The sequence below is a fragment of the Typopeltis vanoorti genome, chromosome 14, assembly GCF_054136105.1.
Source record: "Typopeltis vanoorti isolate ZY-2024b chromosome 14, IOZ_Tvanoo_1.0, whole genome shotgun sequence".
In the NCBI taxonomy this organism is placed as follows: domain Eukaryota; kingdom Metazoa; phylum Arthropoda; class Arachnida; order Uropygi; family Thelyphonidae; genus Typopeltis; species Typopeltis vanoorti.
This window is the reverse complement of record NC_143562.1, coordinates 9243014-9263752: the sequence shown is the minus strand read 5'-3', so window position 1 is coordinate 9263752 and position 20739 is coordinate 9243014. Positions and strand designations below refer to the sequence as shown.

The following is a 20739-nucleotide window of genomic DNA, read 5'->3' as shown; positions in this document are numbered from 1 at the left end:
CCTGCACACAACTTTTAACAAGCACTTTCAAATATTGGAATAACATATTGCCCCCCCCCCCATCACCACTGCCACCCACAACGTCAATGCAAGGGGTTTTGCAGTATGGTAGTTATACTTCTGACATCAAATCTTTCCCTATAAAAATTCATTACTTATAATGATTCAAAATTCAGTCACGTTATTTTTAAACAAAAATTAAATTATAAATAAAATTATCTTTTCTTCACAGATCTCCATTTATTTTGGTTTCTGGCTAAGGTAAACTGTACATACATTACAATGATGACTGTGTACTCAATTAACTTTCTGTTCATTCTACAGAAAAAGGTCCAAATTACTGTAAACACTAAAAGCACACTTTTCTTCATTTCTTATGTTTACCTGATGGAGAGAAAGGTGTGAAAATTTGTCTCACATGTCAATTCATAGAAATTTAATCTATAAAGGTGTGAAATTATAAAAATAACAACATTGAAGCAGATTTGTAAAAATTTAATTACGAAGACAAATGTAGCAAAAGTATGTTTTTGCTTCAGCACTAGAAGAGGAACCAGATGTTAACCGTTTCACTGAATTTCCACAGATATTCTGCATCAATGATTTATGTTACAGATGATTCTTGTTAAAGCATACACCATCATAACAAATTAGCAGAGTACAATAAATTATTAAAAAAAGTCCAAACAGAAAGTAATAGGTTAGCAAACTATCTACTAAAAAAATAAAAAAAACATATCCTTATAGTCCCCAGAAACTATCCTGATGTATGAATTCTATGACTCTCAGATTAAGATAACGAGTTCTCTAGTATGAATTTTACAAAGTTGTGAAATTATTTGATGACACCACATTTCACATAAAATTTAAATAAAGGTTAAAAAAATGCATCTGTAGTGCATAGGATCATTATCCTACACAATTAGGATATGTTAATCATTATTTTTAGAAAAAAAAGTTTATCATTACTGTAAGTTAAAAATTAAGATTTTTTAACTTCTCTGAATGGTTTATCCCAGGTAATTTATGCAAAACATTTTTCCTTTTTTGGAAAGGTTTCAGTATTGAGACCCATGATGTAAATAAAGTGTTTAATAAAAATAAGCAATTAAAACACAAGTTTTTTTAAGTCTTTAAAGTTAAGACTTACATTATCAGGGGCAGAGCCGGCACCTAGTATTTTTCTTGTGCATGTGATTAATGTTCGGTGCCTTTCCAAAAACGTTATCTTTGAATAAAGTGTGAATAAAACGAACAGGAAATGAAAAACAAATGAAAACTGCTTTACAGTATAATGTCACCTATGGTTTAGTCCTGCTTATACAATTTTTTTTACACGGAACTCAACAATTAATCATAAGTTGATTTATGATACATAAAAAAATAAAGAGCTATTTTAGGTATATTTTCATAAATTTTAATAAAAAATTACAGTGATAGAATCGGGTCCAGGATACAATTTTGGAATTTATTTGTTCGTTTCCGGGAAGATCTGAAGGGGCCCCGAACAGAAGACAACGTAAATTCATAATTATATGTACCATTCTTTGTTCGTTTCAACTCTTACCTCATATTTTTTGACATCTTTTAAGTGCATTTTCTTCTGTGGTGCCTGTGTATATTGCACACGCCACCAGCCAGGCCTGATCAGGGGTACTGGTGCAGAAAAGTTTTACATAACAAAAGCCTATTGACAATTGATTACACATATTAGATGTTTTGATGACTTTACAACTGTCACATATAATTGATAAACTCGAATGTAAATAGTAACTTTGTTACTTTATGCATGTTGGAACATTGCTAGTTGTTGCTATCACATTCTGTAGTATCACGCATGTTATATACTAGGTCCGTGGCAGTTAAATTTTTGATGAAAGCAGATCATACTTTATGTAAAATTAAGCCTTGATTTTTATTGCACTGCGTAGGGATCCTAAGCATTTGCGAGGCTTCTTTAAATTTTCTTGTAAAACAGTTATGACAATATGTGGCACTGTTGCTTGTTGCCAAAGTACTTGATGACCTGTAATAGTTGTATGGAATGCCAGGCCTGATTTATGCTCTCTTCTTTTTTTGTCTCTTCTTTTCTTGTCTTTTATGTGTTCAGATATGTGGTCTTCCAATCTTCTGGCCTACATAACAAATACCACAAGAACAATGAGTCTCATAAACACCTGTTTTTCTCATCCGGTGATGTGGAGATTTTTGTGGATACAGGAATGTTGAGATTTTTTGTAAAGGTAAAAAAAGTCACTTTTATGTTGTACTCATGGAGTATAACATAAAAGTGACATTCTTGAAATGATTTTAAGTAACGGAGTTGCAGGAGATGTATTAAGAAATTTTCTGATTGCTTTGGGTTCATAACCATTAAGTGTGAGGTTCTGTTTCTGGTAGTGTAGCTCTTTATTCCTTTTAATTGACATGCATGATATATCATATAACCTGTCTTGTAGTTTTAAATTATGCATATCTTTTGTAATGGATGGTGGTCTTAAGCGACATATAAAAATCTTCCTATGGTTGTAGGTTTTCTGTATACAGAAAAGGATAATCTTTTTCCCTCTTCACTTACTTCGACAAGGATATCAAGGAATGGTAGTTTTTTGTGCTATTCCAGTTCAAAAGCAAATTTTATATTGGGATGTAAGTTGTTCTGATAATCTTTAAAAGTAATTAACTCATCCACAATTCCTAGAAATGTTGAATTTACCATTTGTATTCTGGTTTATCAATTATATGTAGCAGTTGTGAAGTTATCAAAACATCTAATATGCATAATTAATTGTTAATAGGCTTTTTTCGTGTAAAACCATTCTGTACCAGTACCCCTGATGATGTAAGTCTTACAACTTAAGAAACTTGTGAGGTTTTAATTGCTATTTTTATTAAACTCTTTATTTACATCATAATGTGGTCTCAATACCAAAAACTTCCCACAGAAATATATTTGTGTAACACTGTCTATAAAGAAATAAAATTTCCCACAAAAATTTGACAACAGATTTCTACTTAGAGTGAGTTTTCCTGTGTGATTTAAGAGTACCAGCTAGTGAAAATGATCTGCCACAAGTCTCACAAGTAAATGGCTTCTCATTAGTATGAATTCTTGTATGTGCTTTAAGATTAGTAACTTGGGAAAATGTTTTACCACAGATTTCACAAATAAAAGGCTTCTCGTTGGTATGAATTCGTGTGTGTGCTTTTAAGTGATGAGCATGCAAAAATGATTTACCACAAATATCACAGATAAATGGTTTCTCACCAGTATGACTTCTTATGTGAGTTTTAAGATTTTTAACTTGTGAAAATAATTTACCACAAATTTCACAAATGAAAGGTTTTTCTTTAGTATGAACCCTTATGTGTGTTTCAAGATGAAGAGTGCATGAAAATGATTTGCCACAGATTTCACAAGTAAAAGGTGACTCGTTAGTGTGGACTGCTATCGTATGTGTTTTAAGATTAGAGAAATCTGAAAATGACCTCCCACAAGTTTCACAAATAAATGGTTTCTCATTAGTGTGAATTCTATCATGTGCTTTAAGGTTAGAAACTTGTGAAAATGATTTACCACAAATTTCGCAAGTGAAAGGTTTTTCGTTGGTGTGAACTCTCGTGTGTATTTTGAGATGATGTGGGCGTAAAAATGACTTACCACACACTTCACAGACATACAGTTTCTTCTCAGTGTGGCTCTTTGAGTGTATTTTAAGCCTAGAAACATGTGAAAATGATTTACCACAAGTTTCACAGGGAAAAGGTTTTTTGTCTGTGTGAACCTTTGTGTGGCTTTTAAGTTCATTAGAATAGGCAAATGATTTACCACAAGTTTCACATATAAAAACTTTCTGTAGAGCATTAAATGAAACAGGCTGTTCTCCAGATTTCAAACTTGAATTCACAGAAGTTTCATCTATACATTCTTCCTCACGGGTCTCAAAAGGTGAGCACTCATTTATATCCCCAAAACTGGAAATTTTATTCATAGCTAAATCTTTCACAAACGATTTATCTTCTGTTCTATTATGAGTAGATGAACACAAATGTTAGTGATTTTGCACAGGCCTTAAAAATATTCGGTATAAAACAGATGATTGCTAAGTGGCATTTCCTGGCATTATTTAAGATGTATGATGAACTATAACAGAAAAAAAAAAGTAATTAATTCAGTGTTTAAGAATTCATTGCATTCACTGTGAATGATATTTGTTATTATTATATATAAATAACTTTTACGGTACAGAGATCAGAATATAAAACATATTCAACATTAGTATTTGTATTCTGATATAAAGAGAAAGCATGTGCAATATCATCTGAGTAATTCACACACACAAAAAAAAAAAAAAAAAAAAAAAAAAAAAAAAAAAAAACCTCCAATGATTATCTTGCATAACTGCAATACTACTTTAAAAGAAAAAATATCCTGGTGACAGTTTCAAAGAAAGATTACTGTATTAGTATTATTATTCAGTCCTCCATGGGGTCAGAAGACTCATCGTGGGAGGTCCCGCCTATGATAGACTTTGTGAAACACAAAGTCTATCATACCACTCCTTAAACTCATTGACCGTTCTCGCTCTCACCATTCCATGGCTCAAACATCCTCCATGCAAAGAAACCACTCTTCACCCTCTTTCTCACAGTTTCCTTTCGTAACTTCCAGGGATGGCCCCTTGTCATGACTCCTACCTGCTGTTCAACCAAGCAAAAGAACTCCCCAGTGTCAACCCTGTAACCACCTCTCAACATGTTAAAAGTTTCAATCATATCACCTCTTCTTCTTCTATCCACCAAACTCTGCAGTCCACACTCCCTCAGCCGATACTCATAACTAACATTGTACAGTCCTGACACCATCTTTGTTATCTGCCTCTGTACCTTTCCACAGTTAATTTATCCCCTTCAAATCCTGGGGACCAGATCTGAGAACAATAGTCTAAGTGTGGTCTGATCAGAGTCTTATACAATGGAATGATAACCATTTTATCTCTGCAGGTCAGTGTCCTTCTCATTATTGCAGCAATCCTCTGTGTTACCTTCACAACCTTTGCAATATGTCCCCTAAATTACAGGTTTCTATCAATCATCAACCCCAGATCTCTTGTCTCTACTACTTCCTCCAGTTTAACTCCTCCCATAGAGTATGCAGCATCCCATCAATGTGTCCCAAACCTCAAGACCTTACATTTTGCTGTATTAAACTGACATCCCCGTTCATTTGCCCATCTATCTAGCTTATTCAAATCCTTTTGCAGGGCTACCACATCTGCACTATTACTAATAACCCTTCCCAGCTACGCATCATCCGCAAACAACTGAATATCCCCTTGCAATCCACAGACAATGTCATTGATATAAAGGTTAAACAATATAGGTCCCAGTACTGGGCCCTGTGGAACCCCACTTGTAACCTTCTGCATCTTTGATATTGCTCCACCATACACAACTCTCTGATACCTATTGGACAGCCAATCCTGAATCCAGTTGAACAATCTGACATCCAGAGCCATGTGCTGAAACTTGAATATCAGCTTATTATGTGGCACCCCTGTCAAATGCTAGTGAAAATAAATTCCAAATATCTACACAGACTTGTAACTTTGAAAATAAAGTATTCACAGGTGTACAATACTTTTTATGGTTTATTCCAATGATTGATGCCTTCTTTCACAAAAAGAGATATTTATTTTCTGAAGTCTAATTCATATCACTCTTCAGTACTTTTAAACTATATCTGACAGAGGGTGATTATTATTATGTGACCCCAGGCAGTCCAAAGACTCATTGAGGGAGGGCTCTACAACTCTCTGTCTCCACCATTCAATCCACCAACTACAATGAACCGCAACTACACCAACACTATCTACCACCACCACCACTAGTATTTCCACAGATAATCACAAACATCCAAGGCAGGATTCGAACCCACAGCGGAGAATGGATATGCTAACCACTCAGCCAACCAGGCCAGCAATTGTGTTAGCTGATTATTGTGTTAATGTAAAACTATCCTTATACTTCACTCACTCCTAATTATACAATGCCCAACACACTTCCTACTCTTCTTGTTGTTAAAGTTTAATTCATAAAATCTAAATGGTTCTTTGTAAGAATTATTAATATTAATAGGTCTATAATATTATATTATAGATAACCTTCATGCCAGGCAAAACTACATCATACTTACTGGAGGTCTACAGTGGTAATTGTGATGTTTAGCCTCTGGAGTAGGGGGTGTCCTTTTCTGCTCCACAGGTCAAATATCACAATTCACCTTTTTAGAAAGAGAAAGAGAAAGAGACTCTCTCTCTTCCATGCAGGACATTAGTTGTACCCTTACAGACTTAAAACCTTTTCACTTTGAGTATACAGGGAAAAAAATGATGGTGCAACAGGCCAGCCACCAGATAGTACACAGGGTCTGAACCTGTTAGTAATGAATCACAAGGCTCCTCAGAGATAGCACATAATCCTTCTGTGACATACTCTGCCAAGTCACATGTGGAGGAGGTGGGGGGGGGGTCTGAGTGATATGTGTGATGCACTGTTGAGGCAATGTTATGGAAGAAAATTGGTTGCTTTTGTAACATCTCTCTTTCACTGAATGCTCTTATACTATCCTTTCAACTAATTCTGAATCAAAAATGAAATGTACAACAAACAGTGACAGTGTCATCACAAATGAAATAAGGCTCCTCTCAACAATTGAAACTAATTTTAGTTTTTGAAGGAGATGTCAAAAACCTTCTATGGGATAAATGCCATCATAAAAAAAAAACACAATCACTTACAGACATCCAGAACAGATCTCCTACTCTTGACAGACAACCAAACAGCAGCTATAACAACCAAATTATACTGCGTATGGCACTTTTTCCACAATGGTTGTACTTATGCCTTTATGAGATCAACACTGCTTGACAGAAATTGTCTAATTTAGAATCCACTGACACAAGATTTCATTTTCCCATTTGGTAACAATCATCTGCTGTATTTTCCACTCTCCAAATACTGAAAACTATTTAACTTCTCCAAATTCATATCCATGAAATTCAACTTTTTGCAATCCAGCTCTCCAAACAAGTGAAGTCATCTTTGTAGGTAACCTTAATGTCCACAACTCCAATTCCCCTTTTCCCACACCACTGGCAAAGATGGAGGAGATGCAGAAATTTTTGCTATAAGCAATGACCTAGTGCAAATCATATCCCTATCAATACTCTTGATCTCTTTTGAACCAGAGAGAGAGAGAGATGACATTTTCTCTTGGCAACTCAGATCACAATCTTGTGCAAATCTCCTCTCTCTAATACGATGAGAGAGGAGACAATTACAACATATTAAGTGGGATAGATCAACACTGCTTGACAGAATCTATTCTTCTCCTTTCTTTTAGAGTTATTTTTCTATTCTTCCTTTCCATTGTTTGACTATTGCTTCCATTCTTCTGACCTAGACACTTATTGTGAGCAAGTCACAGAAGAAGGATATCACTATCCTATCCAAAATTCTCATTCACTTTCTGAGCTGCAATTCAATGCAAGGTGTACAAAAGCAGTCAAAGAAAAAGGTGAGCTTATCACAGATAGCTTGCAACAGGAACTCCAACTTTATACTCAGCCTAGGATGAGGCATGGAATAAATACAAAACAACCATCAGCAAATTCAAATCTGACTTCAAAAGGGCCAAAAGCAGAAATTCATCTTCTGCCCAAATGGATTGAGACCAGAAGCCACAAAGTAAGTCCAACTTTCCTTGTTCACTACCATCTTATTATTATAATTGTATGGGCACCTCCATGGAGTCTGAAGATTTAATGCAGGAGACCAAAACTATCCACATCATCTATTATACCTCTCCTAGAACCCATTAACCTACAAAGCACTCACAACTGACTCTGGCAACCCATTCCAATTGTTCACAACCCCAAAGCAAAAAATTTAGTCCTTACACCCCCTACTAACCACATCTTTATTCCACTTCCAGGGATGACCTCTTCTGGCCCCCTCTAGCTTAGTGCTGAAACCTTTTCCCTGCATCAATCCTATAAAACCCTTTAAGTAACTTAAATGTTTCTATCATATTCTCTCTTTTTCTTCTGCAATCTATATATCCTTCAATCTATCCTCACAAGGAACATTCTGCAGACCACTCATCTCTGAATCCTCTCCACTGTTTTCTTGTCCCCCAAGAAATCCAGAAGACCAGACCTGAGCATAGTAATCCAGATGTGGACATATCAAGACCTTATATAGAAAGGAATGACAACTTCCTTATCTACTTGTGTGTTCTTCAATAGCCAAGTAATCTTATGATCTTATGGGATGCCTTAGCAATACGTCCTCGAAACTTTAACTCTGTTCTACCCCCCCCCCAATCTCTAGCTTCATCTATTTCCTGGAGTACAGTTCCATCAATGTGGTACACAGCTTGAAATCTATTTATCCTAAAATGTATAACTTTGCACATCTCCACATTAAACTGATACCCATTATTTGCCCATACTGACAGCCTATTAAAATCATCCTGCAAAGTCTCCACATCGACTTCATTAACTATTACTCTACCTAATTTCACATCATCAGCAAACAACTGAATATTTATTTTCAGGTTATTTCCTATAGCATATGTACAAATTAAACAGTAGTGGTTCCAGGCATGACTGACCCTTCACAAAGTTATGTTTTTCCCTCATACAGTATTGTTCTTATCCACACATTCTTGAATTCTCTTCTGGACCAATTTTTCCAGTACTTTTACCACCACTCCTGAGATGCAGATTTTTCTATAATTTGCTACTGTAGTCTTAGAACTTCCTTATACAAGGGAATTATTTTGCCATCTTTTCACCTTGGAACTCTACCAGAGCTGAGACTTTCCTCTCTCATCTAATTGGCAAATGCATGTCTTCCAGATCATATGTGGAACTCCCTGACCTACAACAACAAACTGTATATTTTGTCTTACTGGTTTTGATCTCCCACCAAATTGCTTCAAATGAAAAGCCACTCTCCCATCTATCTCCTATTCTTTTTTGGCTGCAGTTCATTCACCATCATCATCAGCACCTCCCCACTCGCCTTGTAAAAGAAAACACCAGTGATGTCATATGACACTGCAACAATTCAGCAAACAGTAAAATTCTGCATATTCCATCATTGGGTTCCATAAACTAATTACCGTTGTCTGTTGCATATCTATTTCATTCACATGGCACCACCATTCTAACAGAATGAAAGATAAAGCTGACTTCTAGGCATTACTCTTCTCTTCCAACTCCTGCAGAGCAGCTGGAGGAGAAAATAAATAGCTAGGACTGGAAAAATTTTGTGTGGACTCACAGATATCTCACTACTGATATGTTAGCCTAGGTGTCATCTACCACTGCATAATATATCATAGAATATGTTAGGCAACTGTGATAAGAATAAGTATGACAGCTATACGTGTATTATGCGGCCTCCCTCGATGAGTCCATGACTTCCTGAAGGTCTCTCTTAATAATAATAAAGATCTTGCATTAAATTCATGGTGATGAGTTTAATTCAAGATCTGGTCAATTTATAAGCTTTTCTTAATGCTATGATTAATATTTACCAAACTTTCTGTGTTGAAACAAACATACATTTTATTAGTAATACAACATCATTTATTATTATTACCACTATTTTCTGATATTTCTGCTCTAACACTTATATCTTGAATCATTTTCATGAAAAATAGCAAACAATTAATTTTTTGCCACTATAAACAACTGAGGACCAGTGATGTCATATGACACTGAGTCAACTCAGAAAACACTTGAACAACATTTAAGGTTAGGATCACTATAAAGAATACATACTTAGAAACTAAGTAATTCTTTGTTGAAAGTTTCTTCACTTGGTTATACTATAAATTAAAGATCCCAAGAAATTATATTCTTGGTTTCATCCTTGATTCAAAGAAAGTTTGCATGTAAAGTAACTTCACAACTGAGCTACTTGTATATAGAGGCTAATGACTTCACATCAATTGCTTTAGTATCCCAAAATGCAAAGCACATATCCTTATGGACAAGTATAATACCATGCATTATGGGAACGGATACTACCCCAGACATGATACTAAGATTGAGGTTATGCAAAAGTCATATTTCCATATACAAGTAGTCAAAAGGTGTGTCACACCTTATTACTAAAATATTCTGGATTAAAGATTTGAGATGGGAGATTCTTATTTTATGTAACCATCAAAATAGTTTTTAATAATATTATTTATTAATATTAATTTCTAGCATGTGGCAACAATTTTTAATTGGCATACCATTGACTGCTGCATGTACCTTGTATTTCCATTTCTTCGATTTGCTTGTTTCTACACACTGATGATGTACTATTATTTTCAGTACGAAATATCTATACTTTCATTTCATTAAAGTTAATTACTGTGGTTATTGTGTAATTTGTTGTTTAAGGCAAGATTATCTTTTATTGGAAGTGAACATGACTAGATGGTTCTTGCTGCATTGAAAGATAGTATGTAGATCAATGTTTAAGGAACTAGTTGTAGACTTGTAGTCTGGGATGTAAGAGCACTGCATGGTTTGTTAAATGAGTAGAATGAATGGAGAGTACTATCATCTGCAAAGCTGTGGATAGGATTAGTGGTGATTGAGAGTAGGTCATTTCTGTACAGAAAAAAAGCGAGTAGGCGATAGGACTGAGCCTTGAGGCACTCCTGCATTGGTGGTGAAGCTCTAAGAGAGGGAGCCATCTACCATGACTCAGAGAATGACCAAAGAGAAAGTTGACTACCCAATTACAGAGTGGCAAGGTGACCAAAGAAGAGCAATTTGTTTAGCAGGCTGATGCCAGACTAGTCTGCACAGTTAGCCTAGTGGCTTTGCACTTCACAACCACATGCCTGGGGGAGGAGCATCCTAGGTTCAATTCCTGTCGGTGACGGGAGGAGCTGTAGGATCTTCCTCAGCCATAGTCAAGTTAGCCGGTCTTGGGCGTGGATAGTAGGGCTTTTCTCCCTAGTTTATCTGGGGTTTTTCATCCTGCAAAGCAGGCAAACCAGCCTTGAGAACTTGACACCACTGCTACATAGGATACACTGGGGCGTAGGGCTGACCACCTTATCCTGCAAAAGGTTGAGGTCCAATGATTAACTAGCCCTCGACACCACAAGGTAAAAGAGGGAAAAGGAAGATGAGATGAGATGCCAGACTAGGTGGTTGACAGCTCTAGAAATGTCAAGAGTAACAGCACAAGTTTCTCTGAATGTTTCCATAGCACATATTCAGTAGCGAGTGATGTAAGCTAAGAGGTCAGCTGTGGATGTTGAATGAGAGAATCCATATTAGTAGTCATTCATTGATGGTTGGCCTCTAAGTAATGGAATGATTGGCTATTAATAACTTCCTCCATTATTTTAGAGAGAACAAAGGTGATGCAATTGGTCTATCTCCCATTTTTGGGATATCCTGGATATGATATTGCCACCATACACTGGGATAAGCACTAGCTATGTATAATAGATTATAAAAACGATGAAACACAGGTGTTACCTTGGAGCACGAAGTTTTAGAATAATTCGCATGATGACCAGAAGACTTTTTAGTGTCCAAGTTATTTTGTAGTTTTCTTGGTCATCCATACAGGTACCATCAGGATGAGAGAGAGAGCAAATTTTATAGTAGCAAGGGACCAGAAGGAATGGCTTCCATTTGGGCAGGAGGCAGGTTTTCTGCTGTTGGTCTTTATAAACACTGATTTGGATCTGCTGATGACTATTTTGCATTTGTTGCATGCTTTGATATAGGCAGAGTACAAAGATGGCATTCTTGTGCAAAGCCAATGCAGCAGGATGAATTTTTTCCTTTGACAGCTTTGATACACTTTCTGTTGAACAATGGCTTGGAAAGTGGACATGGATTTCGGGAAGAATGGGGGATAGAGGTCTTCATGCCAGTGAGGATAATTTCTGTGACTCCTTCTGAAGGAAGTAGTATGATACTGCTTCCTTTAGAAGTAATATCACATTGCTCACTGCTAAACGTCAGGGAATACAGAGAGTGGTGAGCAATGTGATATTACTTCTGAAGGAAGCAGTATCATACTGTATACCCTAACACCTCTTCTGGAGTCACAGAAATTATCCTCACTGGCATAGTCAAACTAATGAAAGGAGGAGGAAATTCCAGAGGTCATCCCAACTGGCAGTTTTGTAGTGCCAGGGGATGCACGGCCAGGTTGTTTTGAGGAAGAGTATTCTATGAGAGAGAGGAAACTTGTAGAGGTTTGTGGTCTGAGTTGCCAAGAGGAGAGGTGACTTCTAAGGTGTATTTGAAAGGAGAACTGCTCAAAACGAGATCCAGCATACTTGGAGAGTGAAGATGGTTATCAGAAATTTGATTATATATATATGAATTGCATTAGGTTGTCATTATTTATAGCAAAGATCTGCTTCTTGTCTAGCTTGATTAGTGGTGTTGGAAAATGGGAGCCAGTTGAAACTGCAGATGTTGAAGATGAAGATGTTGAAGATGAAGAAGACTTAGGAAGATGACCTCACTATATAGATGGCTGTATTGGAGATGGTAGAATTCAATGGAAAAGAATATGAAGAAGTCTGAGTGGAAAAAACCTTGAGCTAGAGAAGGTCAAAAGCAGGGGATTCTAAATTAGCAATTCTCTAGCACGCTATGTTACCCTTGTGGTGAAAGAAATCATCATTTGTATAGTTTGGGTATTGGCAGTATACAGTAGTGGATATTGCTGCAATCTGGATTTCTGTCATGAATAAGATGTTTGGTCTGGAAGGTTGAAAATGATGGTGAACGTCATTTATGTTGGTGTTAATGCCACAAATGCTAGTTAAGTGGTTGTGAAAGTCAGTTTTTATTGAGGAGATTCTGACTTTGTGTGGTCTTACACTAAAAACAAGTCTGGGTAGTGACCCTTCCTAATGTACGTTATTATGTACTTCTGAAAGAAATGTACTTTGCATTACTGGATATTAAGGCAACTGATGTGAAGTCATCAGTCTCTATATTATTATTACATGACACCTCCAAAGAGTCCAAGGACTCATCGTGAGAGGGCGCTCTACTCAGCTACATATCTCATCCTCTCCACTACTACTTAATTCTCCCACAACACTACTGCCATCAACACCATCCACTGCCCATCATCACCAACAATGGTATTATTTTGTCTGTAAATTGCGTATGTTCCAAAGGCCAATTTGTCTATACTAGTTCAAGCCAGTTCATGAAGATACTTTTATGCACAAACTTTGTTTGCCTAAACTTGGATAAAGGATTAAATAAGAATATAATTTAAATGCAAAGACTGTATAAGATAAGTATTATGCATATCAGTGATATTAATTTTTATGATCATTTTGCCTATTTTTGTTTGTTTACTGTTGGATTGTGCTCACAATGAATTCTACACTACATAAGAAAAGTGAAACACAAGCATTATTTTGGATGGATATTTTGCTCATATGCAGCAGAACTCACCTGGAAACTGAGATTATGGAGGTCAGTATATAACATTCCAGTACAAGCTAATATAGCAGGAGCCAAGCTGCACACCTTTGGTTCAGGATGCCCATAGCTCTTAAGTAAATTATTATTATTATTATGGGCGACTCCAGGGAGTCGTTAGATTCATCGAGGGAGGCCCTAAACATCATGTCCACACAACTATTCGACATTCTCACAGTATCTATCATACCTTGCCTTGAACTCACTCACTGTCATAGCACCCACAATAGATTCTGACAGCTTATTCCACTCATTTACCACTCTAAAAGTAAAGAACCCAGCTCTAACACCCTTGCTAACCACACTCTTGCCCAACTTCCATAGATGTCCCCTAGTTCTCCCACCACCAGTCCGGATCTCAAAAATATCCTCTGAATTAATCTTATAGAAACCCTTCAGCAATTTGAATGTCTCAATCATATCTCCCCTTTTCCACCTATCAACCAATTTCTGCAACCCACAAATCTTCAACCTGTTCTCATAAAGTTCATTCCATAGACCTGCTATCATCTTGGTCACTCACCTCCGGATCCTCTCAATCTCCTCCCCATCAAGAAGAAACCTAGGTGACCAAATCTGGGCACAGTAGTCGAGATGAGGTCTTATAAAGGCTCAGTACAGAGGAACAATAACTTCTCTCTCTCTCTCTCTGCTTGTCAAAGTATTTTTCAACAACCAAGTGAGTTGATGAGCTGATTTAGCCACTTTTGCAGTGTGCCCCCTAAATTTCATATCTCTATCCACCAACACTCTCAAGTCCCTGGCTTCATCAATCTCCTAGAGTACAGTTCCACCAATGTGGTATACTGCTGCTAATCTTTTCACCCCAAAATGCATAACCTTACATTTTGTCATATTAAATTGACATCCATTCTCCTTAGCCCAGAACTCCAATCTATTCAAATCATCCTGCAAGATTTTGACATCTTCTGCATTCACTATTGCCCTACCCAACTTTGCATCATCAGCAAACAAATGAACTGTTCCTTTTAGATCCTTCCCTATATCGTTAATGAACAAATTAAACAGCAGTGATCCAAGAACAGAACCCTGTGGCACACCACTAGCCACAGGCCGTCTTTTGGACTCTATTCCTGAATAAACTACTCTCTGATATCTCTCCATCAACCACACACCTATCCATCTCACCAACCCTATATCCATTCCCATATATTGCAGATTACAATTCCATGTGGTATCCTGTCAAAGGCCTTAGCCAGGTCCAGCAGTATCACTGTAAACCCATTACCCTTATCCAGTTCAACTGTCACTGTGTTATAAAACTTGAGCAAGTTACTGAGGCATGATCCACCCTTCACAAAGCCATGCTGTCCCCCGTACAGTATCTTATTTTCATCAATCCATTCCTGTATTTTTCCCTTGACTACTTTCTCCAAGACCTTGATAACGACTCCTGATATGCTGATCGGTGGGTAATTTGCAACAGTAGTCCTGGATCCTCCTAAATTGCAGTGGAACTATTTTCCTCTCTTTCCACACCTTCAGGACTAAACCAGACCCGAGCCTCGAATTAAACAACATGGTCAAGGACAATGATAATTCTTTAGCTGCTTCACATAAGAACTGTGCTGGTATATCATCCAATCCCACAGATGTATTCACATTAAGGTTATATAATAGACTATTCACCTCCACTTCATTCATCACAATTCCCATATAAACTAATGGTTCCTTCATTCTTCCAATGTCACCACCTGGATGATATACTCTTGCAAAATGCTCGCTCAGTAATTCCACTATATCGATTGATTCAGTGACCTGCTTACCATCGTCATTCCTTAAAATCATTCTGCCGTGTATAGTTTTTTTTTTTGTTTGCAGCATATTGAAAGAACTACTAGACAAGAAATTATATTCTTGTTTTAATCCTTTATCTAACTGTAGCAAAGTTTGCAAGTGAAGTACGATCATGAGTAAGCTACTTGTATATAGAGGCTGTTGACTTCACATTAATATTACCTCAGTATTCAATAATGCACAGCACACTTCCTTTAACACATGCACATTGCTGAGCATTATGGGGGATGGTTACTACCCAGAATTGTTTCAATCTTTACTGAGGTCTCATCAGGGGGAAGCTAGACCCAAGATCTAATTCAGCAGCTCTCGATTAGCTAACAAGATCCACTGATACACAGTGAAAGAAACATATCACCATCTCCTTATATCCCTTTCAATTAGATTATATGGTGTGGCTCAATCGTTAAATCTCAGCTAGTTTGGAATTAATGGAAGCAATTAAAGCTATGAGCCTATATTATGTTAATTGTGTACTATACTGGCCAATCTGTTTTGGAGGATGAAAATCCAGAATTTCTCTGACAATAATGGATTATTGTGCGCGGATTTGGTCACTGAATTTTCATGGTGACAAGTATATGTTGGAAAAAGTCCAGAGAAGATTTGCAAAGATGATCAGTGGTCTTTGGAATGTGGAGTACGAGGACAGATTGAGAGAATGTAAGTTGAAGAGTCTCGTGAATAGGAGGATGAGGTAGGGGATATGATTGAGACATATAAACTAGTCAGGGATTGTTATTAGGTTGATGGAAGAGATTTTTCATAGAATGGGAGAGGGGAGAGTAGAACAAGAAGCCATTGCTGGAAACTGTATAAGGAGAATGTGAGCAGAATAGTGAGGAGAGGATTCTTTGCATGGAAAGTGGTTAGTGAGTGGAATGCACTGAGTGTGTTGTGAATGTAGACACACTGAATTAGTTTAAAGCACAGTTGGATGAGCATTGTGTGTAATAGTGTGTACCTCCCATGATTCTCTGACTCCATGGAGGTCACACATTAATAATAATAAACCCTGCCACCTTAGAATGAGACAGGCTAAGTCATCTTCAGTTGAAAAACCATTATTGTAGAGGTTTCCAACCATCTCTTTTGAACTGAAAAGGACATTACTGTGAATGAGCAGGTTAAGGATGCACTGTGCCTACACTGCCATCTGTTCCTATCTGCCATTATATAAAATGATCATGATAGTCTCAAATGCATCCCATTTCTGGTAGTGCATAAGGCAGCTATTCAGCATTCGTTCACTTGCTATATCTTGTTCTGCCACATGGTTTGTTACTTAGTATTCAAGTATGTGCATGCATATATATATATATATATATATATATATATATATATATATATATATATGCATGCACACACACATGAAAACACAAAATATATTGCAAACTGGCATGTCATGTTATATTCCCCATTAGTCTAGTGGTTAGGATTCCTGCCTCTCACACAGGTGGCCCAGGTTTGATTCCTGGCAGAGGAAGAAGTAGTTTTTGGAGGACTTTTTGCCATGAATTAGTGAGACTTGGCTAACGGCAGATGATGATACACTGATAGAATGTGATGACTTAGTATTTTCAGGAAGGATAGATGGCAATGGGTGGGCTACTGCTGATGATGATAGCAGATGAATTACAGCCAACAAGATTTGGAGTGTTATGCAATTGGCAGTTCCTTTCAGTCAATGCAGTGAGAGATTAAGGCCAATAGGACAAAATACAAAACTGGTTGCTCTATAGGCTGTGGGGGGTGCCAGGAATGATGTGGAAGACATGCATCAGCAGATTAGTACAATGAATGCAAGTCGAGTAATTATAATAGGGGACTTCAGCTTTGGGAACAGAGCTTGAAAAGATGAATGAGCAAACCAAGTAGGCAATTAATGTGAAGTCATTAGTCTCTATATACAAGTAGCCCAGTCATCAAGTGATTTTATGAGCAAACTTTGTTTGCCTACACTTGGATAAAGGATGAAACCAATGATGAAACTTCTTCGCATCTTTAATTTATAATACAACCAAGTAAAGAAACTTTCAACATCTATCTTTAATCCAGAGTATTTCAGTAATAAGGTGTGACACCTTTTGGCTACTTGTATATGGAAATATGCCTTCTGCATTACTTCAACTTTAGTATCACTACTTGGTCTGGTTTCCACTGATGAGACCTCAATAAAGGTCAAAACTGGTCTAGGTGGTGGCCCCTTCTTATAATGATGTTAAGTTATTAGCCATTATATACAAGTAGCCCTGGTCATGAAATGACTTCACATGCAAACTTTGTTCGCTTACACTTGGATAAAGGATGAAACCAAGAATATAATTTCTTGGCATCATTAATTTAGAGTTTCTCAGGGATGAGGAAATGTTGGAGAGGATCCAGAAGCAAGTGACCAAGATGGCGAGTGGTCTGTGGAATGCTTTCTATGAGGTTAGATTGAGTGTTTGTGGATTGCAAAAACTGGTTGATAAGCAAAAAAGGGGAGATATGATAGAAAATTTAAGTTACTTAAAGGCTTATGTAGGATTGATGCAGGAGATATGTTTTAGCATTTGGTTAAAGGGGGCAGAGCAAGAATCATTCATGGAAGTTGGGTAAGGATGTAGTTTGCAAGGGCGTGAAGACTAGATTTTTCACTTGGAGAGTGGTGAATGAATGGAATGGGTAGTCTGAGTCAGGTGCGAGTGCTTTGTCTGTTAATGGTTTCAAAAGAGGTATGATAGATATTGTGTTGATAGTTTGGTTCTTTCATGATGAGTCTTAGGACTCCATGGATATAATAATAATTATTATTATATCAGTAAAAATAAAGTTTCCACAAATGGAAGCTGTGTTTTAAATGTAAATCTTTTTCAAACCAAACTGTTGAAAGGCATGCACCAGAACTGTTTGTATGCATGTCCCTCCAAACATGTACAGATAGTGACAGTTCAACAAACAAAACCTTTTATGGTATACAACTTCAGTTAGTAACTGATTTGCACATGTAAAGAAAACTGAGGCTAAACTATCAGGATAATCAACTCGCCAATAAAGGTGTCAAGAATCTTTCAAGAAACTGGCAATGTTAATAAATTAGACCCACAAGATGTCCCAAGAACTTTGATGAAGCTGCTAAGTGCAATCCTCAGCAATTTTAAAGTCTGAATAAATTATCTGTGTACAAGGAATTTTCTTTTCTTGAAAAGTACCATATGGCTTATGCTGCAATCTTTGTGTATATCTATTATATCAGCTTCTTTTTTCTTTGAAATCCCAACAAAACCAAGCAGATGTAAAAAGTTGTACCAAGCCAGAAATAATTAAACCTGCTACAGATATTATACTGTTTATCTAAAGGTCCCTCCATAACTCAGTCAGTTATAACTATATCCTGTATCTGAAGAACCTAGCTTCAAATACCATCTATTTTGCAGAGAACCGTAAAGGAGTTTTCAACTGCAGGAGAGCAAGTCAGTCTCGTGTAGAAGCAGGATTTTTTTACTTATTTAATAACCCAGAAAAATTCGAGTTTTTCAATGGGCCAACTTTATCCAAGCATATTTATAGGCACAGGGCTATCACCCTTTTCCTATAATTATCCTTAATGAAATCCAAGGATTGAAGGTCTTTGGAGTTGAGAGAACCAATTTGAATCATTGATTATGACACTGCCTAAATCACAACTGAATGACATCCAAAAAGTATCCAGTGAAGTTGCCAGCAGAAGTAATCTTAGCAAGAAAATGGTCATAAAGAACTATGACCATAATACATCAAAGACAATTATATTAGCAAAGTGATTACAATCAATAAAATAATAAATTAATCAAAAGGTCTTTTGCACTCGAATAATACTTGTCGATCAATAGAGAGAGTGGGATTCACTACATTTCAATGGAATAAGACCACTAAATTTTAAAGTAGTAACTCGACTACCTGATATAATATTTATATACAGCCTATCACTTCTATAACTTATATGGTTTATCGAAAATTCGTGATCGATAATAATCTAATAACGCATGTAACTTAGCCAAACAATTTATGCAACACAAAACACATGCTTCGTTACATATTAAAAGATCAATCGATTTCAAATCCTTTACCGAAAAAGAAAAAAAAAAACTCCACCCTACTCGTGAGTGCGATCAAAGTGTTAATGAACATTTCTCTAAAAAAAAATTAATCCCAATTGAAAAAAATCACACCTGATATCGCTGCGCTGTTAAATAAGTTACGTATTCAGCTATTCACATTGGCATAAAATGATGTCTCCAAATTGAAAGCTATGGGATCGCTATTTTCACCTCTCTCGCAGACTTTTGCATAGTCGTTCAAGAAAGAGAAAAGAAATGGAAAAGGCTAAGGTTCACTGAGCTAAAAATCGCTCTGCGGACGAGTTACATTGACTACGGTATCACTAATTCGCCACGCTGATCCAGATATAATAATCATAATAACAACTAATCGTAATATTCCTGCGAATTTTTTTTCAACTTCGCTGACTTCTTGTTATCCACGTAAATTTCTCCTATGGAAAACCATTTTTTATCATATCCCCTTTCTTCCTCTAACGAACTAAACTCTGTACCAGATCCACCGCAATCTTTCTCATACACATTATTCCACAGACTTTTCATACTCTCATTTCATTCGACTACGGATTGTCTTCACCACCTCCTTATTCTCTAAAAATCCAGCTGATCATCCGGTTCACAGCAATCAGTTTGTGAAAGTTTTAAAGCATTATAAAGAGAAATAACAACGTTCGTCTCTAGTTGTCATTGTCAATAAATTATCATTATTATTTTCACCAGCAAAGACAAAATAATGTGATAATTATTAAAATAACCTAACCAACCTCTATAGCTCAATAGAAGCGGGGTTGGCTATCTATAGGGCAAAACCACCTGAAGAAATTAAACCACCTGGTACGAATACCACACTAAATTACAAATCTGAAATCCAAATTGGTTTCCATAAATTAATGAACAAAAAGAAAAATCACAATAACACAAAAACAGTATCGTGAATTTTTATGCAATTCGATGAAAAACAGTACGATATGAGATTATTGTTATTATTATCATCATTTGAAACCTTCAGGGAGTCGAGGGAGGGTACCTGCTCTACAACTCTATCTCCACTACTCAATCCATCTACCGCCGACCACCACTACTAGCAGAGCCGGCGCTAAGGTTTTTGTCGCCCGCATGCAATGTCTATCTAAGCGCCCCTGTTAACGATCCGGACGTGTGTGGTTCTTTTACGATAATAAAAATTTTAATTATTTGAAATTTCTTAAATAAATTTTGACAGAACAGCCACACGTTGGTCCGCTAAATGTAACGAACCGGGGGTGTTGCCTAGGCCGGATAATCGTTAA

At 36.7% G+C, this 20739-nt stretch overlaps 1 protein-coding gene across 1 annotated transcript; it reads right to left on the bottom strand.

Moving 5' to 3' along the window:
- Positions 1 to 329: 329 nt before the first annotated feature.
- LOC150099185 (uncharacterized) lies at positions 330 to 19997 on the bottom strand. The gene is made up of 2 exons (XM_090403584.1): positions 19562 to 19997; positions 330 to 4144 (listed from the first exon to the last, which is right to left on the bottom strand). Exon 2 carries the CDS (start codon positions 3990 to 3992, stop codon positions 3012 to 3014), a length of 981 nt encoding a protein of 326 aa, XP_090259710.1. The 5' UTR covers positions 3993 to 4144; positions 19562 to 19997; the 3' UTR covers positions 330 to 3011.
- Between the last annotated feature and the right edge of the window lie 742 nt (positions 19998 to 20739).